At 42.5% G+C, this 27,460-nt stretch overlaps 1 protein-coding gene across 1 annotated transcript in view; it reads left to right on the forward strand.

Moving 5' to 3' along the window:
• Positions 1 to 230: 230 nt before the first annotated feature.
• Positions 231 to 27,460, forward strand: part of ANO1 (anoctamin 1) — an 83,758-nt gene continuing 56,528 nt past the window's right edge. The window contains 1 exon segment of the mRNA XM_086613185.1: positions 231 to 288. Coding sequence (XP_086469311.1) covers positions 231 to 288 — 58 coding nt within the window.

The raw sequence follows: 27,460 nt of genomic DNA on the forward strand, positions 1-27,460 counted from the left end.
CCCGCGGAGGGCCGCGCTCCCGGCGGGCCGGGCCGCCGCCCGGCGCCCTTATTTAAAGTCTGGCCGGGGGGCGGCGGGGAGCTGCGCGGTGCCGCTCGCTGGATGAACGCGCCCTCCCCGCAAAAAGACAAGGGAGGGGGGGGAAAGGGAGGAGGAGGAAGAGGAGGAGGGATCCTGGCAAGTTCAGTTTGGTACCAAGGGGCAGCTGGGCTGCGGGGCTCGGCTAGGAGATGGATAAGGATGAGATCCACCTGCGCAGGCTGCCGGCCGCAGCGCCCTGGGGACCACGTAAGTGTTCCGTGGCGGGGAAGGGATGGGATGGGATGGGATGGGGTGCGCCCCGGGGTGCGCTCCTTCCCGGCGGAGAAACGGGCTCTGCGGGCGGCTGCTCGCGTCGGCCCCCCGCCCCGAGTGCCCCGGTACCGGATTTTATTATTATTATTATTTATTAGAATTTCATCGGCTGTTTTTAAAAATCTAGGAATAATCTCCGCAAAGTACCAGTGACATGAAATAGCTGTCTCCCGTCGTCTGCGTCCCCCCCCACCCCCAAACGTAAAACTGTGTAAAGTCCTTTTAACCTACATTAGTATAGTAATTAAAAGCTCGTCTAGCCCCGGGAAACCAATCTAATTATGAAAAATTGCTGGAGTACAAAGTACATGGGATAAATCCTTGAGTTGATGATTGCTGTTAATTCACACTGTGCTGCGGAAGAGAAGGAAAAAAAAGTCTTATGAAATGAAATGGGTCTGTCTCAGACTGTCGGTAATGTTTTTACAGAACTAGCTAAATCATGTATCTCTGTATCATTAACTAATGTGTGCAGCAAAATAAATTATATATATTGGAAGGGGAAAATACATTCCTTGGCTGAGAAGTTACAGCATGTTTAGAGCCAAAGAGCACATCATTTAAATGGTAGGGGGTGGGAATTTCCTTGGCTTCCCTCTAGAAATAAATCACAGCTCGGTGTCTGTGTGCATGCATGTGCACCCACGTATCCATTTATATAAAATCTTCACGCGCAAACACTGTGTATATATGAAATGCTCATGCACACGCATTGGAACACAAATTTTACAAGCACTATTTACTGAATGCATTTTTCTACCAGTTTAGAGACAATAAAACTAGAACTGAGATGCTAACCAGGAACGTACTGGAACACACTTGATCATCCAGTTGAATTGTATACAAATGAAGCAAATTTAGCATGGCACCATTTATAAATTCCATACTTTACAATCAAAATTCCAAATCTAACTGTTTGCAGCTAAGAATAGCACGGGGAGCCCTTTTCTTTACTCCCTCTTTCTGGATTCCCACGAAAACTGTTATCCTAGAGTCTACTCATTAAATGGCCAAATACTTCACTGGAGTTCAGCCCATTTCTAAAAGAAATGCTGAACGCTCATCAAACCATAGGCTAGCCAAAGTGCTCAGAATGAAAAGAAAACCATTTCTTTAATGTCTGACACAAAACAGCTGGGCTTCGTATCTAAATACCAGGGACAGGGTTTCTGTGTGCCACTGATTGTCCCACATTAACTTATTTATTAAAATGAGAAGGATCTCGAACTTTTCAACAGTGAAATGGGAAGCAAGTAAAGCATGAGAAGCTGAAGTGTTATCGCAGTATGTTAACAGAGATATTGGTGAGAGGACTAAATGATAAAATGACACTGGAAAGCTCTGCCATTACTCATGGGGCAGGTGGCAATTTATCATGAGGTAATCAGAGCGATAGGGTGAGAGTCCTGAAAAATTGTTTGAGTGGCTCTTTATCTTTGAGAAACTTTACATAATATTTTACAGTGACACTCGCTATTTCATTTACTGAATCACCCGTTAGCAGCATGAACACTGTGTACCAGCTTCATTACTGAGTTCAAGGAGCGGTTTTGTTCTCAGAAGCTTGTGTTTGTATTTCTATTGATAACCTATCCAAAAGAGCTTGTTTGTAAAAGTTGTTTATAAGATGAAACTCCTGTTTAATTACATAGTGGATCCATGTATTGCAGTACAAATCCTGTCCAATTCTTTGGTAACTCATGGATTTACAGCTGGAGAGACGTGTGGAGACCTGTCCTTGATGTTTTTACATGGTCTTTGTACTCAGAAAGCCTCCCTAGCAGAAAGCTAAGGAAACTTGCTTGTTACAAGGAGTTAGAGAAAAGTTTGGGTCAGTGAGGGGATGATAGAAAACAGGAAAATGAAGAGGAGTCTATACTCCCCTGAGCTCTGAGTAAATACTATCAGTCACCTACATCCAAAGTGCTATTTTACTTTTTGCTAGCAAGGAAAAAAGTGACCTCAGGATGTTATTTTTGGCTCTTTTGGTGGCATGAAAGGACAGGTGTCCTCAGCTACATCCGTGCCCTAAGGAACCAGACATCGCAGCTGATGGCTGCCAGCTTATTTTATGCCAATTCCTTCTTTATGTTCTGGGGTAGCAAGTGAATCTAATGAAGACGGGTGAGGGTCAGAATTGGGGTGGGCTCTGGGGAAAGGTGCTGGCATGTTGGCTTCTGAAAGGACCGCAGTGATATCCTGTCACTTCAGAGAAAGGCTTAGAGGCACTGGGACAAGTGCTCAGGACTAAGCACAGGATTAGGAATCAAGTCTTCACCCCCTATGTTTCAGCAATCAAAAATTCCCTGAGCGAACATTTGACCCCTATGAAAACCATGAGAGTTTTTTGTCGCCAACTTAAATGTCATCAGACTATCACACTAGAAACTGAAATGTTTTCCCCTTTTTCTCTGGAACACATTATTCTATCCGGAGCTGGGACTTTCAACACAGCTCCATAGGTTTCTCGTATGTATTACCCTGCCTCCCGTGGTAGCACTGCAGCTATTTCCGTTAACAGTGAACATGATTAAGCATATTAAGCTAATAATTAATCAGAGATGACAAGGGACTAATAACTGTATTGATTTAATTAGGACTTCTTTTCCAGCTCTGTAACTTGCAGTCATGCACGTCATTGACTTCATATTTTAATTTTTAGTAATAACTTATTAATTTCTGGAGATGAGCACATAGGCAGCCAAAGCCACAGCTCTGAATTTGTGCTGGACTGCATGCTTGTGCCTCGGTCCGCTGAATAGCTGCGGGAAGTGTGCCTGGTCCTGTATGAGACTGACAGCAAGCAGGGCAGTTTGTCAGTTGCTGAGAGCTCTTACAGAGCATTGAGGTGGTGGTAAATGGGGCATTGCGGAGTCAGATGTGGTGGATGCACTGGTAAGGTACGTGTAGCCCTACAGCTACATCCTGCGGTCGTACGGATATGACATGAAATATGGGGTAAAAGCAGCATGCCAAAACAGAAGGCAGCAGAGTAACCCTGGGAAGTAGCGGCGTTTATTGGCATTGGGAAGGGAAAAACGTCCCTTTTGACTTTAATTACACCCTTTGGGTTCTGGTGATTTTGAGAAAAGGAAATGCTTGGGGAGGTGCTGTGGTTGGAAAATAATTAGAATCACTTTGGGGAGAAGGAAGAAAGGAAGAGACTATAACAGGCATGACAAACTTCAGGGCTTTACTGTGTGAAAGGCTGACGATTGCTAAGTTTGCTCATCTCCTCCCTGTTTTAGTGGGGTTAATTAGCACTCTCTGGGGTATGCTTGGCATCTTACGCAGCTGGGTCCTCAGCAAGACACCTTTTGATATGCTCCTGACCAGAGACTTCTCCAGGAGGCAAAGGAGGGAGAAGCTGTTCTCACTGAGAGCACAGAGCTAAATAGATGGCTGTCTCGCACTGTACAGCAAGGTTCGTGACTTCTTGGGAAAGAGATCCTGTCAGGCTCTGCACAGAGCTCACTCAGTATCCTGCTCTGTGTTATCGAGGTACTTGTAAATCTTCACACTATACAGTCGAAAAGGCTGGATCCTCTGTTATGGCTTCATTTGCTGCAGAGGGATGAGATCTGTGCAAGCCAAAAGCACTGAGCAGGCTTCAGAGGAGGGCCTGTCCAGAGTCCTTGGAACTGTCCTTCAGCAAGATGATGGGGAGTCTGAAGTACTTAAGCTGTCAAATATTCATTGCGTATAGAGTTGGGTCACTGTATAGGTAAACCGTTAGGCTGATGAGCTCCATGAACAGAAGCCATCACTTCTTTTGTTTCTTGCAAGCATTTCCAGGGATTCTGAAAAAGTACTTCTGTGCACATCTTTGTATTTTATGATACCATATATATGTTATAGCGATAGTGGCGTGAAATAGTTCTGTTGCTTTCAGAGACTACAAAAGCAGTTTAGCTGGGGACAACGTGTGGCCATATTCCCGACCTCGCTCATGTTTGCTGCCAAATTTGAGATTATGGCAGGACTGGCAGTTCTGCTGTCGGTACTGACCCCAAGAGGGGTTTTACAAATGACAAATTTTTAGGAGTTGGCAGCCTCCATGCCTTGCTGGGACCCTATCACAGTGTTATTTTCGGTGGTGCTAAGTCATCTCATGCCAGCCGTTAGATCTAAGTAATGTAACGGAGCAACGTGAGTAACAGTGCACAACTTTTTTCCGGTACTTTGAAGAGCAAAAAGATAGTGGTGTCTCCGTTGTCACTGCAAGGTAATTTATGGCAAATACAGGCCTTTTAGAAACAACCGCAAAGGCTGCCTTGCTTGGGAGGCTCTGGATGTGCAGGAAGCAAAGCTTCTCGTGCTGAGCTGCATTAGTCACCACCGCTACTTCATAGGCTAGCCCACGTGCCCTCAGGGAAAATAGATTTTTATTTATTTGGTTTAGCCTTTGATTTGTATCCGTCATCCCTCTATTTCTGAAAGTAGTACTACATCCTGGTGGGAGGGCCAGCCCTTCTCCCTGCCCCCTAACCTCCCTGTATCCTTTAGCCTTTATCTGCAGACAGCTGACCTGTGTCCCTGCGAACATCCTCGCTTCTCGTTTGTTCGGTCTCTTTGTGCGTGTTCTGCCGTTTCAACTTGCTTTGTTGCTTCCAGTGCCTTGTCCCCGGAGCAGCGTTGCCTCTCCTCTGCGGCCAGCCCGCATGCCAGGGTTTTCTCCCTTCTTCAGACTCCCACAGTTCACATCTTTGAACCTTGTACTGTCAGTCTGTCCTTCCAGCCATTATGGCAACTATTTCCAGATTTGAACTGATAGAAAAGATAGTAGCAACACTAGATCCAGTGCTGTTCCTCTTCAGTATCTTTACCTGCTTACCTTATCTGCATATCTGATTTATTCTTGGCAGCTCTGCCTCTGTCCTAGGACCTGAGTGTACATTCTTATTCCTATGAGTGCTGTATTAATAATATATATAATCACTGAAATGTCCTTTCAGACTGCAGCTCTGAAAAATAGAACCTTTTTATTTTTAAAACTGACACAAACACCTGTGACTTTTTGCACATGACCGTAAGTGCTCTGAGGGAGTTTTAAAATCTGAAATCTGTTATGAAAATGCTAAGTGGTTTGCAGGCAGGCATTAACTGCTCTTTTTATATCTTATAAATTATTTCACTTATATCATGACGTCAGTGATTACAAGTTATGTATTCCTGGCTCCCAGTCCTGCTGTCTTACCTCTCCCTCTGTGTGTGTCCTGTGTAAGGAAAAACCTCATAAGTAATAAAATGAGAAAAAACTTTGTTTTCTTAACACATTGCAAATATTTGTTGCCTCTTGTACATCTTCTTTGACGTCAGCTGATGTCCTGCTCGCAGAACAAACTTGGAAGATGCAATAGGGATCTGTGTGTTGATAAGCGAGGTTCACTAACAAAATTTTTGTCCAGGGAGAAAGAAACACATTTCACAGCACTCGGTTAGTAAAAAAGGGAAAAGCTTGGCAACTAAATTACAATTCCAGTGCAGATTCAGGACACATTTTTAAAAAGTCAATAGGAAAAGCGATCAGATACTGACTTTCAGGGACATCATATATGTAAAAGTAATGAACACGGAGTCCTCTGAATACATGTTAATACTCTTCTTTTTAACATGATATTGTGGGAATTGTATAATATATAGTTCTTAAGAAGAGGAACAAGAGCCAAGGTGGAAGTTTCAAGGCTAAGCATTGCTCAAAGTTTTAATATTTTTGGTGCTTTGAAGTAAGGAAAATGACAGAAACATGTCCAGTGCAGCATTAACAGTCAAAGAAAAACCTATTCTGTATTTATGTCTGATCATTTGTACTAGAGCATCTTGGCTGATGATGTACCGCAAGATATGTCAATGAATGTGCTTTGTGATTCTTCCCGGATTTTGGCAGGCAAAGATTCAAAATATGGTATGACTTTATGCTTCTGGTATGATTGCCCAGAAGAAATCTACTGCAGACTGCAAAAGATGGATGCTTTTATGCAAATACCATTGAATTCATCTCAGTGTGGTGGGGCACTATTGTCCTGGAAAGGCTTTCTACTGATGGATGCATGCTATCTTGGCAACCCAGCAAGAGGAGGAAAAGAAGGAATGTTTGGGCGTACTGCTTTTACTGCTGTGTTTTGGGGAGTTGAGCATCCAGCTCCATATTAAAGCACATATTTGGTTTTGGTTAGCACTGGCATGATGTGTTTAAATGGAGAAGCTGATCTAGACCTTGAGACCTTTTCTCTTTTGTTTAACCTAGTATGGACACTGTTGATGGAAGGTGTGTGTGTGTAACAGTTTGGGATGAACCGGCTGGTGCCACAACGTATCTGAAGGGAGGTACCAGCTGTAGGGCCACTGAAAGGATAAGACAAAGCAGACCATGTCGAAGCAGCCGTAGCATGTGCAGTGAAGGCACCCTTTCCTGAGGCTCGCTAGTGGAAACTACTACATTATTGTCTGTATCCTGTGTTACTGGCACGGAGTCCGGGACTGGTCTAAAGAAGGAAAATGGTTCTCTGTGTGTAGTCTGAATGTTGGTATGTGGTCAGCAAACCTCATCCAGATGCTTGTATCTTGCTGCATACTTCTGAATGTTCTTTTTCTGATGAATGGCAAGAACAGGTTTCTAAAAATAAATTAATGGTTTTCCCTTTTTACTTCCTGTGACTTAATATACTTTGTTTATCTATATAGCTACTAGTCATCGTCATTCTTCTGCTCACAAGAGTATAAACAGAAATGAGCCTGAGTCACAAAGTAAGGATGTGGAGCCAGGCGTTTTCCAGTTTTTTAGCCAGGTGTAGAAGTTGCAGCCCGGGGCTCATGGAGGGAAAGGACTAGCTCTGGGATCGTGCCTTGGGGGTCTCCCATGTGAAATAGGCAGCACAGAGGTGAAAGGCTGCACTTTCTGCCTCTTCTTCCAAGATGTAAGACATTGCAACTCTGTGCAAAGAATAAATAAATAAATAAAATAGTGGATTTTTAAGATTAGTTTATCACTAAGATAATAAAACCCAAGTGAGATTCCAGTTAATGATTATCTCTCACTACCCCTAAGGTTGATCAGGCCAACATCCAAAACAACAGTTACTGTCATTTAATCAGCTCAAGCAACGTACTTCAACAAATTTAGTCTCCTAGGGCATACAGTCAATTCGTCATGCTGCCAATTCGTCATGCAGTGTGCCCCAAACCAATCATAAACTTGAATCAAACACAGGGTGGTGAGGCACTGGAACAGGTTGCCCAGAGATGTTGTGGCTGCCCCATCCCTGGCAGTGTTCAAGGCCAGGTTGGATGAGACTTTGAGCAACCTGGTCTAGCGGAAGGTGTCCCTGCCCATAGCAGAGGGCTTGGAACTAGATGATCTTTGAGGTCCCTTCCAACTCAAACCATTCTATGATTCTATGATCTGAGAATAAATTAATGTTATTGGGGTTTTTAGGAAATGGTGTCCTTTCTGTGGTGATTGCCTACTAAAATTTAAGGCTACTCTGTGCAACAGTAGCATTACATGCTATAATTTTGTTTACTCGTTAGAAGTGTGAAGTATCTGACCTAAAACATGCTAAGCATCATTTTCATTCCCAGAAGATATCTTGGGAATACCTCTCTTTGTTGCTAAGCAGCACATCTGTATATTATAATGTATGTTAAATAGGAAAGACACTTTATAAGGTATACAGGGCAATATGAATTTGTACTGTCTGGAAGTCCGTGTATACGCATACCTGTGTGTTGAGGTATGGCTAATAGGACTAACTTTGTGTCCTGTAGGAGAAGCAGACTTGCTAGCAAACAGAACAATGCAGAGTGAGTGTCAACATATTCCATTTTTTTAATCAGCACGACTAATTGTATAGAGGGTGTGAATTGAATAATCCTTAGCTTGCATTTCAAATTATTAAATGCATTTAGTTCAACTCTACTGAAAGTCTGTGCAGTATATTGGTATGTATCATCTGACCTTGTATATAGTGGAAGATAACAGGAGATGCTGCCCCTCCATCTTTTCCAGTCTTGCCAGTATATACGTTTTTCACATTTTGGTGTGCACTATGTCTGTTTTGTTTCTTACAGGTAGCTTTGCTTCCTTCTTTCTCTTCTCATTAGTTTAGCTTCATCCTCAGCTTTCTTGTGGTTGGAAGGCCTAGTGAGAACAACTGCATCTCTGAGAACTGCTGTGTAGGGTATTGCAAAAGTTTTCTGTGCTTTGCTCTTAACCGTAGAGTTAATTAAAAGGAACCAAAGCTTAAAAAAACTATAACCTTCCCCTCTGGATCCATATTTGCAGTTCCTTTGAGTTAAATGAAAGTCTTCTAGTAGAGAGGGACAATATTTAGTCACACAGAATCACAGAATGTTAGGGATTGGAAGGGACCTCAAAGGATCATCTAGTCCAATCCCCCTGCCGGAGCAGGACCACCTAGATCAGATCGCACAAGAACGCGTCCAGGCAGGTTTTGAACATCTCCAGAGAAGGAGACTCCACAGCCTCTCTGGGCAGCCTGTTCCAGTGTTCTGTTACCCTTACTGGGAAGAAGTTTTTCCTCATGTTTAAGTGGAACTGCCTATGTTCCAGCTTATATCCATTTCCCCTTGTCCTATCATTGGATGCCAGCGAGAAGAGCCTGGCTCCATCCTCATGACAGTCACCCTTTACATATTTATAAACATTAATGAGGTCCCCCCTCAGTCTCCTCTTCTCTAAGCTAAAGAGACCCAACTCCCTCAGCCTTTCCTCATAAGGGAGATGCTCCACTCCCTTAATCATCTTTGTGGCCCTGTGCTGGACTCTCTCAAGCAGTTCCTTGTCCTTCTTGAACTGAGGGGCCCAGAACTGGACACAATATTCCAGATGCGGCCTCACCAGGGCAGAGTAGAGAAGGAGGAGAACCTCTCTCGACCTACTAACCACACCCCTTCTAATACACCCCAGGATGCCATTGGCCTTCTTGGCCACAAGGGTACATTGCTGGCTCATGGTCATCCTGCTGTCCACCAGGACCCCCAGGTCCCTTTCCCCTGTGCTGTTCCCCAACAGTTCAGTCCCCAACTTGTACTGGTACATGGGGTTGTTCCTATCCAGATGCAAGACTCTATACTTGCCCTTGTTGTATTTCATTAAATTTCTCCCCGCCCAACTCTCCAGCCTGTCCAGGTCTCTCTGAATGGCAGCACAGCCTTCAGGTGTGTCAGCCACTCCTCCCAGTTTAGTGTCATCAGCAAACTTGCTGACCATGCACTCTATTCCCTCATCCAAGTCATTGATGAATATATTGAACAATACAGGTCCCAGTACCGACCCTTGAGGGACTCCACTGGATACAGGCCTCCAACTGGACTCCGTCCCATTGACCATTACTCTCTGGCTTCTATCCTTCAGCCAGTTCACAATCCACCTCACTATCCGATCATCCAGCCCACACTTCCTCAGTTTAGCTGTGAGGATGCTGTGGGAGACTGTGTCAAATGCTTTACTGAAGTCAAGATAGACCACATCCACTGCTCTACCATCATCCACCCACTGGGTGATGTCCTCATAAAAGGCTATCAGGTTTGTCAAGCACGACTTCCCCTTAGTGAAGCCATGTTGACTGCCTCTAATGACCATCTTATCCTTGATATGCCTAGAGACAGCACCAAGGGTAAATTGTTCCATTATCTTTCCCGGGATGGAGGTGAGGCTGACCGGTCTATTGTTACCTGGGTCTTCCTTCTTGCCCTTTTTGAAGACCGGGGTGACATTTGCTTTCCTCCAGTCCTCAGGCACCTCTCCCGTTCCCCACGATTTAGCAAAGATGATGGCGAGTGGTCTGGCAATGCCATCCGGCAGCTCCCTCAGCACCCGCGGGTGCATCCCATCAGGACCCATGGATTTATGGATGGCCAGGTTGCTTAATTGGTCCCTAACCAAGTCCTCATCAACCAGGATAGACTCCTCCTCCAGTCCAGAATAGGTTGTTGCGAGGTCACAGGTTCTGAGGCATATGGGTATTAGGACTGTACTAGTAGGGTTGCATTTGCAGGCTCCATCAATTTGTCTGTGAACAGTCTTCTAGGGTTTAGTGTTGACATTGACAGGGACATAGATTTGAAATGCTACTTTATCTTTACAATTGCTTTCAATAATCCATTTGGCAGATAGCTGAGACTGGCTAAAGGGCATGAGAGAACAGCCTAAGGTATGTTGCAAAGACATACTTCAGCTAACAGAGACAACTATTTCTATGCTACAGATTTGTATTTAAAATTCAAAGACTTTGTAGAAATATTTTGCTCTGTGTGCCCTGAGATGTAAGATGATGTTTAGCCTCTCAGAATAGGAACAGATCCTGTTTCTGAACAGTTGTACTCGAGGACAGGCAGGAGATCCTCCTTTAGCTCATGTGGTAGGAAGCCAGGTTGAGAGGCAAAGGCTGAACACAGAAATCATGTCCTAGCCCTTTTGTACACGCTTTATAAGTGCAAAGTATTTCTTTACCCACTGATATTAAAGGACTTCATAAACTTTAGTGAGCCGTTGGAAGATCTCATCAACTCCTTTTGCCTTATATTCCTTTGCTGTGGCAAAACTTCTGTTATATGGCAGGAATCAATATGTTGAACTTATGGGTTTGACAGGTAACAGAAAACAAGAATTAGCATTTCAGTTCACTTGAAATGGATCCAGCTGAGAGAAGATAATACTTGTACAGGATACAACCATGTGCATTATGTAGGTGCGAGTGGAAGAAGCAGGGCGGCATGGATCTGCCCCAAATTCAACAGGGTAAAATTGTTCTAGGTGCTCCTTAGTTCAGAATTGGAGTTTTGACTATTGGGCTGTGTTTATTCACTCTGCTGTTTGCTTTGCAGGGGACTGCTGAGTGTTACCACATTGGAAAATCTGGCCAAAATGAAACTTATTTTTTTAAATTGCAACTGAGCATTTTCATTTGAGAATGAATAGAGTCTCTCAAAAAGGCTACGAGAAAGGACAGGTCATTGATGGCAAGAGAAATTGTGCTCACCGCCACCATTCTTGAACTTCTGAAATGACTTGTCTTTTGTAGGTTGCAATAAAGTATTTTTAATTAATCTTAACCATTTAAGTCTATCTGACGATGTAATTGAGTAGTTGGATAATAAAAACTAAAGACAGTACACTAATCACCAATGAAAGAGTAGAAACAGGTTTTGGGTTAGATTTTAAACTTTGTTGCTTACTAGAGGCATAGAATTCAAATCTAAGCCTTTTAAAGCTAATAGTTTCTAAATGGCAGATGAATTAATTTTTAAACCTTCTCCCTGTAGCATCTTGCTAACAAGCTCTCAGTTAAGAGCCAGATTCTTGTTTCCAAAACAAGATCTTTTGTTGTCTTGATAATATAAATTAATGAAAGCTCTCCCTTTTCTCGTTCTCTTCAGTATTTTTTCTCAAAATAGCTCATCGGGGCTGTATCCTGCAATTTGCTGTGCCCTCTGGCCCTCAGCCAGTAAAGCACTTAAGCATACAAATAGCCCTGGTTTTGGTGGGAAGTGGGCAACTGAGTGCGAGACCCTCCTGCCTGTCCCCACAGCTTCCATGCCTCTCAGTTTTCAAGGGGAATCTGCAGCACGCTTCCACCCTGCACAACGTTTGCTCCACCAAACATGAACAGTATTTCACGATGCAATCCCGATCCTTTGTTCATGTGTCTGTTTCAAGGATTTAAAAAACTATTTAGTTGAAGTGGAGGATCTTTGCATTTCAGGTAGCTTCTCATGAACTCTGCTCTGGAATCCAGTGGAGGTTTTGCCATCCATCTTAATTTTGGAAGAGAAGCACAAATCTAATGGTAGTTGAGGAGTTCAGCGTCTCACCAGTCAGGGCACTAAATCTTTAAAGTAAAACCCAGTCAAAGCAGTTCCTGGGAGCCTGCGATTGACTGGAGTCTAGCAATTGCTCTCTACTGACTGACTCGAGAAGGTTGTCCGTCAGTAGCAGGAGCTGCCTACAGAGACTCACTTGCGGGGAGCTTTCACGTTTTGCAGGTGGCAAATAAAATCGAGGACCTGAGCAAGCACATTTCAACCTCAACATGAACATCCTAATGTTAAAAAAAAGCATTTGAATCTCATGCGCTGTGGGAAGGGTGTATATGTGCTGTCATTTAATAATAGAAGTAGAAGAATAAAGATTTCTTGTAACCAGATTGTTACAGGAGAATGTCCCTCCTCTGGAGTTTGGTATTCCTGTCAGACCAAAACAGGGAGGTAATTTCAGTTTTTACCCTTCCCCAAGTTTGATACCGTTGCTCGTTCCATTTCTTTGCACCGTGTCCTTTTTGCAGCTGCTCTCTTTTTTAAAATTTATTTTTAAGATTCAAAAGGAGGAGAAGAGAGGGTATTACAGAAACAGAGACCAGACTGGGTAAGGAAAGTGTTTCAGCTGTCCACAGGCAGGAAATTTGAGCTCCTCTGGAACCTGAATGAGTCCTGGAACAGGCTTGTTATTTTTATATATTTATTTCCCTGTTTGGCTGCTCTGCCTGCTTTTCCCACGTTATCATCAAAGTGGCCCCAGAAGGGACAGTTGTGAAACAGAAACTATCTGAGTAGAGAAACAAAACCAGAGCTTTTTGTTAAGCTACAGATGCCTTGGTTTTAGCAAAACCAAACAACTTTAATTGCTGTAAGTATTTGCAAATGTTGCTGCTCTCTTCTAAATACGTTTTAGTATTAGGGGCGGGGGGTGAGGCGAATGGGGAAAGGCAAGAAGGCATGTCAGTGGCAGCCTCATCTCTTTGAAATTTGGATTGAGCCAGTACAGCGATGGTGATTTCTCCCTCTTCCTACTCTCTGCCCTGGCCTGAATGCAGATAGATTTGCACCAGTGAAGCTAAAGGAAAAAATAGTTTCTTCCCCTGGTTCACATGAACTGCTTTGAACTGGAACAGATGTGGATGTACAGAACTATCTGCTTACAGCAACTGTTCCATTTATAACCATGGGGTTTCTATTCAGGTCTCTTTATCATTTTAACTTATTTTCTGTTTCCACATCCTTTTCCACAATAAAATATTCTTAACTAAACGGGTTTTCAGCTCACATCCAAAATCTTTGCAAGTATGATTCCTTGCATGAACTTACAATGCCAGAATTATTGTACAGTAACTTTCTGCTAATAATGATGGCCAGTGGAGGCAAGGTCGAGTTTGAGTTTGTGTTATTTGTAAGATGGGGTTCAGAATATCAGTTTATTACCAAATTAGGGCAGAATCCGGAGTCTCATGTAACAGTGATAAAATCTCACAAAAGGTGTTTGTAATATCTAACTTCCAAATGGCATTTCTATTAATTGTCTGTTTTGTTGAACTGTATTCAACTTTGGTATACCAAATAAGTTTGTGTGCAACCCAGACCAAAATTGTTCCACTAAGTACAGATAAGGGATTCAAATTCAACCACAAAAATACGGACGATGGCGTTGTTTTTGCTTTGTGTTTTTCATGAACTCCTACTTTGAGTAAGTTCATTCACTGTTTGATTTGGTTAAGTGCTCAATAATTAATTCCACAAATGCTCTGCTAAGTAAGAAGGTGAGTGAGCCCTGCTGTTCCCATTGACCGAGACACAGGGATGTGTCCTGAGATGAAGAAAAAACGCACGTAGTCACAGATGCGATCAGTAGTGGTGTTTGGTTAAAAATAACCAGTTGTGCCTCTCCAGTTCTGCGCTTGCTTGAGCGGACCATGTGGCCTTTATTACAAAATCAGGAATTCATTTTTTTAGAGTTACTTCAGTTTCTCTGTTCTCTAATTTTCTATGGAAACAGTCAGTTGTTTGCATATTGGAGACTGTACGTGTCAAGTTCTTTGTTTTACTTCATTGCTTTCAGCTTTGACGCAGAAAACAAAAATTTCATCAAAGTTGTAGACACAGATAGGATTTTAATCTAAATCATATTAAAAGTGGAAACCCTCCGTGACCATTGAGTTTTGTAGGGTTCAACTGTGAATTACCTCCTGCATTACCTTCAGGAAGGCCAGAGATTTTTCGTCGTGATCTGAAGGCACTTTTCTCTTCTGGTTGACTCTGTCAACTGGATGATACAGTCCTGTGGAGCAATGTGGTCTTGCTGTTGGGATGCTCTGAAGCACATTTTAGGAAGGCAGGGTGTCCCAGTACCCCAGGCTGTGGATTCATCACATTGTTGGGTAAGAAATGCTTTGCTGTTGTTGGGTTACCTTCACATTGCTCAAGGTGCATTAAGTTAAATGAAAATAAAAGTAGATATTTGCAGTATGGAAAAGAGAGTTTCAAATGTTCCCCTACGACAAACAGATGAAGAAATGAAAGGAAATTTTGTGCTTAATCTGCTCTTACCAAGTTTGAATGGGTAAGATCTCTTATCTGTCAAGCTGATACGGTGTACACAGGTTTCTGACACACAACTTGCACTCGGTTAGACTCGCTTAAACTCTTGTGTAGTTGCTCCCCTGGGGTGCACCTTTCATTGTGAAGTGTTGCTCTTGTTCTTCGCTCCTTCCCATTATCCGTACGCTTTCTATTTCAATAGCTGTAGCTCGCTTTATTTGCCTGGTTTAATTTTCATTTAAAGTTTCTTCTAAGGAAAAAAATACAGATGTTCAGCTGCAAATATTTTTTTTAAATCTCTTTGAATGTTTTTAGTTATACTGTATGTTGCCACCACATAGAAAACCTTTTACATGTTAGCCCCAAAACAGAACTTTTCTCCTGAATTCTCCTAGTGTCCTTACACTACCCTTCTGCAGCTTTAATAAGAATTAAAACTTCATGGGAATGTACCCAGTCCACAACCACATCAAAGCTGTGGTTGAAGTCCAGTTTTCAAACAACCCTCAAAGTTGACTGAGTCTGGTGTTTCAGTTTTGATTTGATACATTTCATAGAGACCCCACTTGCAACATTCAGCAAAGGCTGGAGTACAGACACCAAGTTCCCAAAAGCTAATTACTGTCTGGACTGAGGCAACATCTCGTTTATCTGTTCCTGTAACTTGTCCACATGAGTTGTTTTATCCTCTTTCACCAGAGCACCACGTAATTTGTCTGGTTTTAATATTGACCAGTAGTAATTTCTTAATGTGAAGAATGTGCAGTGAAGGAAAATTCGTTTACAGTTCTTTGATAGATCACTTCCATTTTTGTTCACATTTGCCAGTTTTATTGACTTTATTTTTAAGGAAAAATAATTAAGCGGAGTCTGGTTTTAGTTGGGAACTTTTCTGTTTTATGTGAGGAACAGACAAAGACCTGTCACATCAGAAGAGTAAAATTAGGTGGGGAAAAAAGTGTTCTTTCCCTTCAACAAATAAATCAAGTGCTTCCACCGTACAAGAATATACAGCAAGGTACACGTGTGGGCACTAAGGATAAGCAGACACATCATCAGAGGGAAATCTTTGACAAGTTTTAGGTATGTCACTTGGACATGGGATGTATTTTAGTAGACAGTCTGTCACTTTTATTCCCTAATAACTTCTGACAAGAGACAGATAATACTGCAGAGTTTATTTTAAGATAGATTGTTTAATTTTGTGTCTGTTCTCTTTCTTTCTTCTTTTTTTTTTTCCTGGATACTTTCCCTTTTTCATACAAAAAAAAAATGAGTGCCCCAGCTATTTGTTAAGTTTGAGAAGTTGGGGTAAGTAGCTGGTTATACTTGGGAAGGAAGCAATGGATGCAGAGAGCAGCTGGATGCTGTCAGAGTGTCAGTTCTTTGGCTGTGGGAGACGTGCCCCACACTCCCATCCCTCCACCACGCGATGCATCCCCTGGAGTCAGGCAGGAGCTCGGGGACTGTGGGGTCTCTGTCTGCAGGAAAGAGATGATACTCCCGAGCTGTCCCTGAGGTTCGGGTGGAAGAATACGGCATTTTTCCTTTTTTTCTTTTTCTTTCTGGATGCATGTTGTTCTTTGGTCAGGTGAGCACTTGAGAGTGTTGGTGAGTACTCCTGCTCGGAGCCATGCTGGTGGAAGTCATTCACAGCCCTCAGTTCCCTGCAAGCCCCAAGCTTTCCTTGGCATGACTAAGCAGACTCCCAAACTGTATGGTTCTTCAACAGTGAACCAGATGTCTAAAAACATAGATTATCTGAACAGTACTTGTGACCAAAAGATTTAAACATCAGGGTCTCCAAAAAAGAAGTTTATTAACCAGTGCCTGGTGCTGTGCTGGTGCTTTGCTGTCTCTGTGCTTCCAGCTACACTCTCACAGCACCGAATACATCCCAAGGCTGAGCACCCCGAGAGGTGCTGAGTGCCCTCATCTCCCATGGCTTCCCATGGTCAGAGAGCACCAGGTAGGAGCGACGAGTCAGAAGCAGAGCTGGGCAGCTGTGTGGCTGCAGCAGCTCGCTGCCTTCTGGGGCTGGCTCATTTGGGATGGAGGATTCAGGACCAGAAGAAACATAAGAATCTTCTGGGACTGACATGGGAGTGTAAGGGCTGTCCAGAGAAGCTGCACCTGGGCGGAAGGGGATTTTTTTTTTTTTAAGCTCTTGAAAGTGGGTAAATTTGGGTGATTCTCTGTCTTTTCTAGTTTCCCATTACACACAGACTGGTTTGTTATACATCTGTGGCATGAACGATAGATGAGGCATTGGAATATTTACTCAACAAGTTTGAAGGGCACAGAAATTTGCTGTGGGAAACTGACATGTTCCCATAGGCTGGAGCTTCCCCAGGCCATGCTTTGCCTCCAGGCATGTCCCACAGCCTCCTCCAAGAAGGGGACAAGAAGTCTAAGCCCAAACAGAGGGAGGATGATTTGCCCCTGAAGAATTTTCTTTCAGGCTCAAAACATCCGAGTTCCAGGTTGGTTGGTTAAGTGTTGTTTGAAAGGCTGGTTTTGTAAAACACATGTCAAAGCCCTGCTTGAATCCAATAAACTTTTTTGCGTCAGTTTATGTCTTTTAACAGCAGTTTGCCAAAGTTTGCGTGAACAAGTGTTTCACTTTGTGTTTTCTGTGTTTTAGTGGTGTTTTACAGTGGCGGGAGCGTGCAGCATAGGATCAAGGAACTCTTTGTTAAAAAAAAAGAGGAAAAAATCTGTCTTGCCTCATTGCATTTGTACAGTAAAACTGTGAACTTTGACCATGAGGGTTGGAACTGTAGCATTTCTGAGCCCTTGCATCAATAAAGCTTTCTGTTTTCTGTGGTTTTAGAAGCAGGGATCTTACAGGGATCTTACAGCAATACCAGCTTTAGCTCATCAGGAGATTTTGCTCCGTTTTCTCCGCTCTCTTGGTTAAACACTCGATCAATCATTTATGAGTCTGTTATATGCAGCCTTCGCCTTTCCTTGGACTTGGTAGTGTTATTTCTTTCCACCCTAACTCGTGCAATAATCTTGTAGCTTAAAACGATGATCTGTTGTTCCCTACTCAATGTATGTAAAACTTAAACCCGATCAAAGAAAACAGATGGATGCCTAAAATCTGCTGCTATACTAAACCTTTCTGAGAGCATTGAAGAGAAGCTGATTCTTTAAACTTTCTTTATAATGCTTTATGAGGGAATAACTTGTAGACTGTTAGCTTTTTTTTTTCTGGGGAGGATGCAACCATCATGTAAAAGTCTGTCTGGAGTAAGTGAAACTCATAGTCACCAAAGTATGTGTTACGGTTTGGAAACATCTATGAGAGGCTGTCACTGAGAACAGGCCAAAAAGGGAGCCTGAAAGAAAAATTAGAAGGAGGGTGGAATGTTAGTAAAACTCTAATTATAAACATAAGAGGCACTCTGATATTATTTCTTTTCTTTAAAACTGCCATGTGAACAGGAATTGCTGCCTAGGAGTTTGCAGCATGGGATGCAGGAACCTTTTGTTAGGAAAGAGAGGAAGATGCAAGCTGTCTCACCAGCTTTATATGTTCAAGTAATGAATTTGGACCATGAGAGTTACAAACTGTAGGATTTCAAAGCCCTAATATTATTTTTTTCCCACTGGCTCTAACTCAGCTCCAGTAGGCAGGTAATGGATTGAAGGAAATACAGGCTGCCCCTTCACTGGGAAATATTTGACTCTTGACGGATTCTGAAATGCGAAAACCCTGGTCTGCTCCCAGCATTATGTAGTGTGTGGATGTGGTCTGTCATCCAGCATGTAGATGCAAATGTTTTGGAAAGGGTTTTAGAAAAGTATTTCCACCTCTGTTTTCCTTGGTACCAGCTGCTCTTGCACCCTGAAAATAAGATGAGAGCCCATTCTTTTGCCTTTTAAGGAAGGGGCATGTTAAACCAATGTTCATAGTGGTATGTGTTCAAATTTCATACACTACTTCTTTGGGTGGCTTCAAAAACGTTGTGTTGGAAGACAGGCACCAAAGCTTCACTGAGCTCAAGGGATGGGCTCCAGCAGTAAATAAGTGTGTAGGTGCCAGGAAGGACCCACCTTGCAGGTGACTGCCGTGGTCTGCATCCCGTCACCTGGGGCGAGAAGGTGCCCGTTGTAGCCACGCTGATGGCGCAGTGTGCAGGCAGGAGCAGCAGCGGGCTTGCAACACTTACTCCATGTAATTAAACACTTGGGCAGTGGCAGTGGGCAGCAGCTGTTTTGAAAATAACATGATGGAAACGTGTGGGGACATTTTGGTGGCAGTAAGCCCATGCATACTTGCAACTGAGAGTGCCCTGTCTCCCCTTTGATGCCCCACTCCATGCCCTCGTTTCAAATGTCCTTAAGGTTGGCGTTAATGGGAGCTGCTGGTTAATTTGCTTAACTTTGAAAAGTTCGTGGAGCATGTATGTGACTTAGGGCACATGAGTAGTCCCATTCAAAAGACTGGGTCTGCTCATGTGTTATGCTCATCCCTGGAGCTGTTACACACTTGCTTGGTCTCCCTTCAGCAATGTAACTAAAACCAACTCTTGGCGATGGGCGAGCAAGATGGGCTCTTCTCCATGCTCTGAAGTGTTTACATTTAATGGCAAATTTTATAAACAGTTCAATAGGTGCAGCACATCTTGTTCATGAAGGGTAATCCTGACAGCACGCTCTATTTCGTAGTTTATGTATATAGAGTATTTTAAAAATTTATGTTAATTTTTTGTGGAGCCTATGGACGTGTTCCAGTTGTACTCTCCATCCCCCCAGCTGGGGTTTTCATAGGCATTTTGAACTTAAGAATGCCAGGAACATAGCTGGGAAATGTAGGGGAAAATTATTTTGTGCTGTTAATGCCATTTTCATAATTTTTGTGGTATGTTGAAGATTATCCTATGTTTTTTTTACAACACATAAGGCCATCAAAGTCACATCATGATAGTGAGAAATTCCACTTTCCGTGGCTTGGCTGCAGAGAGTGAAAATGAAATGTATCACATTGTCGTGGTTTTAGGCCGATCCAGCAACTAAAACTCACATAGTCGCTCCTTCTCCAGTAAAGTGGAGAGGAGAAAAATATAATAAAGGGACTGAGGGTTGAGACAAGAACAGAGGGAGCACCCGCTGACCATGGTCCTGGGCAAAACAGACTTGGCTTTCATAAAGCAAAACAATTTATTAATGGTTACTTAAAAGGACAAAGGGAAACAAAACCGGTTACTTGAGAGGATAAAAAGAAACAGAGCCAGATCTTAAAACCGACACCTTCCTCCCCCCCTTTCCTTTTCCTCCCGGCTCTACCTCCTCCCCCCAGCAGCACAGGGGGCAGGGACTGGGGAAGTGCAGGTCAGTTCATTCCGTGCTGTTACTGCTGCTTCTTTCTTAAAGGAGGAGGAGTCCTTACACCCTTTTCCCCTGCTCCAGTGGATCCCCTACTCACGAAAAAAAATCCACAAGCTTCTCTAGCGTGAGACCAGCCCACAGGATGCAATCCTTCCCCACAGATTGCCCCAGTGTGGGCTTTACCACAGTCTCGGATTCTTAGGGAGTTGTAGCCACTCGCTCCGGCGTGGGTCGTCACGCAGACTCCAGATGCCTCTCTGCCTTGTCGTGTGTCCCAACACGACCATCCTCAGGCTCAGGCGTCTTCTCTCCATGGGCTGCGAGTGGGTCTCTACTCCATCAGGGTCATCCTGGTTGCCTGGCCGGGAGCCAGGGAGCGGGGGCACTGCCCTCCTCCCTTCTCTCCTCGCTCCTGGGCAAAGCACCTTTTCTGGTTCCTTTATCCCGACTTAAATAGGGCAATTCGCAGAGGCACCGATTGGCTCAGCCCCAAGGGGGATGGGAGTCTGATCTGGTGGCCAGAACCAAGTCTAACCCGATTCCAAAACCAGGGAGGTCACAGGGAGCAAAGCCCCTCTCCTGCCACCAGAACCCCCAACCCCCCACATCAAACCATGACACACATGGACATTATCTGTTGTGTATATGGAGGGATTGATGGCTGTTGGTGTTGGAATATTTTTTTTTTCTCCCTGTGGTGGCCTTCGTGTTCACTTATTTCATTTAGTTGAGGTCTTGGGAAAACTTAAGATGTCTTCTTAGTTTTGTCTCAGGTGGCTTTCTGGTGAAGGGTGTTATAGAAAAATATTTTACTGCTATATGGGAGTATAAGGAAAACGGTATGTTTAGAGAAACTAGAATGACTCCAAATTTCTGTCTTTTTGCTTTGTGTTGTTATTCCTCATCCTTGTCACTACTGGAACACTGCTTTTGGAAATACCTTTTCAACTTGGTCCTACAAGTTAGTCAGTAATGAACCAGACCTATCTAGGTTGAGAGCTCTTTGCTTAGCATCAGCAAGACAAATGGCCTGCTTAAATAAGCACAGGTTTGTGTTTTCCCTGATCAGGATTGATGTGCTTTGCCCTTACTGTTGTACCTACTTATTTGCAGTTTCTTTATGAAGAAGGCCTTGTAGTCAAGCGGTCAGAGCAGGAGCTTGCAGTCTGACCCGGGCTGTACCCATGACTCAAATTGCACTGAGTCAACATGCGTCTCGACCAATCCAAGTTACAAACTGAATTATTAAGAATGACTTTAGTAAAATTTTGCTTTTGGATTTAGCTTATATGAGGGAGAAATTGTTTTAAAGCTATTTGAACAGGGGAGTCTTAACTGGAGAGGGTTGTTTTGTTTTGTTTAAATCCATGTTTGTGTTCTGCTCCACCATGTATTTATTTTAAAATCTAGTTGTGCCTCAACACATTCTCAATCTAAATGTAGATCTCAGACTGAGATGTTTTAAATGTTTGAACTGAATCCAGTTTTAAAGTACCACAGTTATCTAACAAGTACATCAAAGTTTCCTTCAGTGTTCATTTCTCATTATTATCTGTTCTGGAGCACTGATTGTTTTTTCACTATAATTAGTATATGTGTCACCATAAGTTCTCTTTCTGATCTTGCATCAGATTGCTCTTGTGTTTGCAGAGAAGAATCTCATCCAGTATCTATGAAGCTAAGTTTTACTATGTCAAAAACAAGCTTTTGCCCTGATTCTATGATTTTAGATACAGGATCTATGTACTATCAGGTCACTCAAAAGTACTGGTTTGATTTTTATTTTGTGTATGAGCTCATATGGCTTGTATTTCTGTGAGATTCTTCAGAGAACCCAAATGAGTTAATGGGAGCTCTATTCCTCTATGCCAGCTTTAGGTTGGCTGTGGCAGGACAGTTGGTCATAGATCTAAAATAAAGCCTGCTGATGCTAAATAGCCCGCCAAAAATTTCTTGAAACTTGAAGCAATAAGGTGAGTGTATTTACCCTTCAACATGTCGTGTTATGTGACTGTGGAGTTTTGGATCTGGTACTTGCAGCCTTAAATCTTACATTGTTAAACCAGACTTGTTGTTTCTTATCTTCCTGGAAAAGAATGTGCTCCCATGGCTTAGGATGAGAACCAGACAAGTGCAAAATACTCGATCTGAGTAGGAATAATTAGCTAGTTCCTCAGAAAAGGGTCTAGGAGTCATAAACTAAGCATAAATCCACAATATCTTACACTGTAGGGAACATGTTGGCATATGCAATAGATCATGTAGTAATCCTGCTTGGGGCTGGAAAAGCCTGACCTGGAGTGCTTCACCCAGTTTCAAGCATCTTTTTGCAAGAAAAGTGTGTATCATACAGCCTAAAGCTGAGAAGAGGGCAACAACAATGAAAAGAAATCCAAGAAAATATGTCTTAGAAGAAAGAAGAGGAAGAGAGGCATTTGGCCAACGGGGTTTGCAAACTTCCGTTTGGGTTTTTAGGTAGAATTGTTGTTTGTGGGGGAATATTCGTTGTCTTTGTCCTGTTCTGAGATGCCTGATGTTAATGCTGAAATTTGCTTGTAACTTGGAGGGAAAAGTCCATGTCACGGGGTGGGGGAGGAAATAGTGGGAAACCCTCTGTGTGTGCGTGGCCTCTGTGCCAGCTACTTTCAGGAACTTCTGGGTCATCAGGTCCAAATCTTTGCTATTTCGGGCAACCACATCACAGAATCTCATTCATAAATTTCTCAAGTACCATTATAAAAATAGCTTGATTTTATATTTATTTATTTATTTTCCTTTTTTGCCTCCATTGCTCATATTGATACGAACCTCATGCCTCTAATCTGGAGCCTCATCTCCTAATGATCATCTCTGAGTGTTTAAATATTCATGTATTCACACGTGCACTTTATTTGTTTTTCATTGCCCTTTGACTTCTTGACCACCTAAGTGGGGAGGGTGGGGGAAGAGAACAATGAAGGAGTAGTTTTCTAGCTTAAAGCACCCAAGTTCCTTTATTGTCTTCTAGAAAGACAAGCTTCTCTATCCATCACTGCCACCACCCCCTCAGTCGTTTTGCATCTGTTTAAATTTGAGTTCATGTTCTTGAAATAGGGTGTGATGAGTACTGCAGGAGATATCCCAGAGAAATGCTGCTGTTGCTCTTTCATCTTTACTGGAAGTACCTTGCTTGATATACCCTAAATTGTCATGTGCCTTTTTCTGAGCTACGTCTCACAGAGGGATGGTTATACTGTGATAACTGACATGTAAGGAAGGAGTCCTGAAGTATCCTGCAATGCTAGACAGAGCTACCATGTGATACCTCTGGAGAAGATTAAGAACAGCCTGTGTTTGAGCAGAAACCACGTTCCACTGTACTGAGACCCCTGATGGACTTAAAAAAGAATTAGTCATAGAAAAGATATTTTTGTGGCTGTTCCTTGAAATCAAGAAGTCCTCTTGGTTTTGGGCACAGGGTGGACAGGCAGTGGACATGCAGTTTGATCATAAGATGTAAGCTGCAAGTTGGTTTGATATTGTTTTCTGCTATTCTGTACTGCTACCAGTAGCGGCTAGAAGTTCTCAACACAAAGTGTCTCCCAAGAACAAGGTGGCTGTGGGAGCAGAGGAGTGTTGCATTTAATGGTTTTAGACCATCACAAGGAGCCTCGGGCAATCCAGCAACTTGAAGTTGTTACAGTTGTTTTACTGTAGTAAAACCAATTTCTGTTTGGTTTACAAGGAAGAAGTATTTTACAAGATTGTCCCTTAGCTGACATGTGAGAGAAGAGCTATTGATGTTTTCTAGGGATTGAGCAAGAAAAATCTCAGCTGTTTTTTTGGAGGTGTGAGAGTCATGAGGCAGTAGTATAAAGACTCAGAAGATTCTCAGCTAGTCATCCTCACTGCTTTCAGCAGAGGGAATCACAGATCCTCATTGTGGACAGCAAGTTCAGTTTTTGAGAGAAGGTGTTTCATACAGGAGTTTAGGCAAGACATCAGATTTAGAAAACTGAAGAAACGTTTGGTCAGGTGTGGCTTACCACGTTGTATGTGGCTATATTTCATATACTCTGAAAAGTTCAAGAAATTTATTGTCATTGTGACCTGAGAAGAATGTCTCAGGTCTTTGCTATCTACAAAGTAAGGAGAAGGCAGAACTGTCAGTAAATGGTAAAACCAATAAGTATCCGTCTGTAAACCAGAAGAAAGAGGCTCCAGCTCAAGGGCAGAATGAACCTTATGCCAGTGGTGGGGATATTGACACATTTTAGGATTGCAGAAGCTTGGCATCGCAGCTTAAACTGCCAGACATTGCACCCATGAGGACTGTGACCCATGAGGATGCAGCCAGTTTGGTTCCTGGTGATGAAGCAACAAGGTGCCATTCAGAAGGGCAGAGTTTTCAGAGGTCATTGCTGGGTGGAAATTTCGATCTGCTGAACTGAGTCAATATTTTGCAGTTTGTAAATCTTACAACTGTGTAATGCGCTCCAGTGATGTTGGTGGATGAATGAAGGATCAATGGCTGTCTGCACAAGAAGATCCCTTTTCCCCCCATCTTTTTTTCCTAAGGCATAGATTTCCTAAGGCATAGCAGCAGCACAACCAGTCGCTTTGGTGTTTCCATATTTAAACAGTACTCCAGATTGTTTATTGAAGTGGGTAAGCGATACGCCATCCAAACATCTGGGAATTGCACCATAAATTTCTCAAATAAATAGGCATAAGGAGAGGAGCCAAACAGGATACAAGTGCTAAAAAGCCTCAAGATTAGCAAGATGTGCCCCTTTCTATCAAACCAGCAAGTAATTGTTTTACTGTGAAAAATGGCATTTCAGATACAGATTTTTCTACAATTGGCTGATTTTGGTACTTGGCTTCTTAAATCTTGTTTAAAAGGTCACAGGCTGAGTCCCTTCTAAGAGCCTGAGGGCTGATTAGCAAGTGGAAAGATTAGCTGTGAAAGCACTTGATATTTTCTGTCCAGGGAGATCCCAACAGGGTGCTGCAGGAATCATTATGCAGGCTGGAGTAGGTGCCATGAGGCATTTTTTTTTTCCACTGGAACATCATGTTCAAGGGTGACAGCGTTGGTCTGTAGATATTTTCTACTGTGAGAACTGGCACTCCAAGAGTTTTGAGCTGAGTCAAGTCATACCTACGTTTATACTTGCTCCAATTTTCAGTACCATTAGAGCATCCAGCCTTCCACAAAGTAAAATTTTGTGATGTGCTATTGTGGGACATTAATCAAGAAGACTTTCTGTGTTCTCTGAAGTTTCCTTGAAGCATCTTGTTGGACTCCGTGGTCTGGAGCTGTGCTGTGGTGGCATTTGCCGTCCTGCCTGTCTTGGGTCACGAGGGCTTCCCAGGCAAGAACCAGCCTGCAGGTAGGGAAGGAATAAGGAATATAAACTGTTGATCTGAGTTATAAATATTTCCTGAAGGAATATATTAGAGACAAATGTTATCAGGAAAGAAGTCTTAGTTTTGTATAAACAAAAGTCATTCTTGTGTTAAAATTAGGAAAAGAAAACAAATAGATTAAGAAACATTACATGTGTTGTAACATTGAAATATTTTTTCATGTAAGTACGTGTATTGATAGAGGTATAGTCACTTATCCGCTGTTTGGGGACACAGTTACCCTTTATGTATGTATTGGTGGTGTACGAAACGCCTTTACTCCACCCTGCTCTCTTCGCAGCTGCCGGAGGAGCTGCTGGGATGGAAGCTGTTCCTCAGGGCGGAGGTCTGACATAGCTTTCCCTAACCAAGTCTCCCACCAATTTTCACATAACCCACACTCAGTACACGGTCTCTTACAGGCTATTAGATTGCACATACATTTTATCCCAAGCATGTCTGCTGCTGCTCCTCTATGGCTCCCATATTGGCAAGAAACAAATTTACATCGCTTTCATGGTCGTCTTGTTTTTCTCAAGGTTTTTATCATGCGAAGGAGGAGAACAGGGCCACGCGTGTGCGTTTGCATGGGGGCTGGTTGCGGGCGATGAACCGGGTGAGGTGCCTGCCCCTCTGTACGTCTTTACCAAGCAGCCAGTGGAAGGGTGCCTTGGTCTTGAGTTGGGCTGGAGAGTGGCAGTGTGAAAATAAAAATTGACACCCCTAGGATTTTTTTCCAACCACCGCAACTGGTTCAGATATTTTAAATATCGTATGTCTCTCAAGTTAATGCATTGTGCAATAGCTGATCCAGCGTTATGACACGTGTTCCACCGTAACCGCTGTTGCTCTGATCATGTCACTTCACAGAGTATCTCTGATACGTAGCCAGTCATAATAAAAAAAGCAACAGCTATGGGTTCCAGACGTGCAAAAGGTTAGTAAAGCAAATGGTTCAAGGATGTTACTAGCAAGCTATCTCTGTTAGATTTGAAATCAGTCAGAATTGCACCACCTTCATTTATATTGACCCAGTTGCCCTCCATTCTTTTAAATACCAGTATTGACATCATTACTGTGGTCAGGGAGAAGAGTTTTTTCTCTTAGTCAGCAATAAATTTATTGCAGGTTTAAAAGCAATCACTTCAAGGTAATTTCTGAAGAGCTTGAATATTTATTAAATAAATAAATAAATAAATATAAATATTAATGAGACAAGAAATCTAGCTGGCAAAAATGCATCACGTGTTTTGTAAATTGGTTGAACTAACCAACCAACATAGAGTATGTGTTATTAAAAAGCGATAAAGTTTGCAAATAGCAGTTTACAACATATTTTGAAAGTTTATGGAAAAAAAGATGTAGTAAAGGACACTATCCAAAGAAATTACTTTTCTAAATATTTTGATAAAACGAGACTTTTTTTTCATACAGAATATTGTTTTTCTAAATGTTTCAATGCTTGAAGATAAGCAATATATTAAAGTTTAATTCCATTTTATTCCATTGTTTAGGGTATTTTTCACTGAACTGATAAACATTTACCAGATAAATGAACAGAATATTTTCCCTTTTCAAAAAAAAAAAAAGACAGCAAGTGAAATATTATTCTGCTAACCAAAATAGAAAAACACAATAAAAGCTTGTCTTAAGCTTATAAACTTAATCACACTTTAGAGGAAAATAAATTCCTCTCCTAAATTCTAGGATAAAACCTTGTCCCTCTATAAATAACAAGGTTACAACATCTTCAATGTCTGTCTTAGGATATATGAAAACAAATAGTGTTTTCTCTCTTTCTCTCTATCTGCACTGATGTCAAATGCTTGCTGTTGGCAAGAGCTGCCGTTTTCTTTCTTACCCAGAGTATCTTCAGGCAGATCGTCACCAAACACGTGGGTGTGATGCATTTTGGTCTGCTCCATGGTTGTATTTTGCTAAAGTCTCAGAGCTATAGAAATAATAAAAAAACACCCCAACCCTAAAACATTTTTTGGTGGAGCCTTACATTGTACGGTCCAGGAGTGACCAACACCACTTGCTTGCT

The sequence above is a fragment of the Tauraco erythrolophus genome, chromosome 6, assembly GCF_009769465.1.
Source record: "Tauraco erythrolophus isolate bTauEry1 chromosome 6, bTauEry1.pri, whole genome shotgun sequence".
Lineage (NCBI taxonomy): Eukaryota > Metazoa > Chordata > Aves > Musophagiformes > Musophagidae > Tauraco > Tauraco erythrolophus.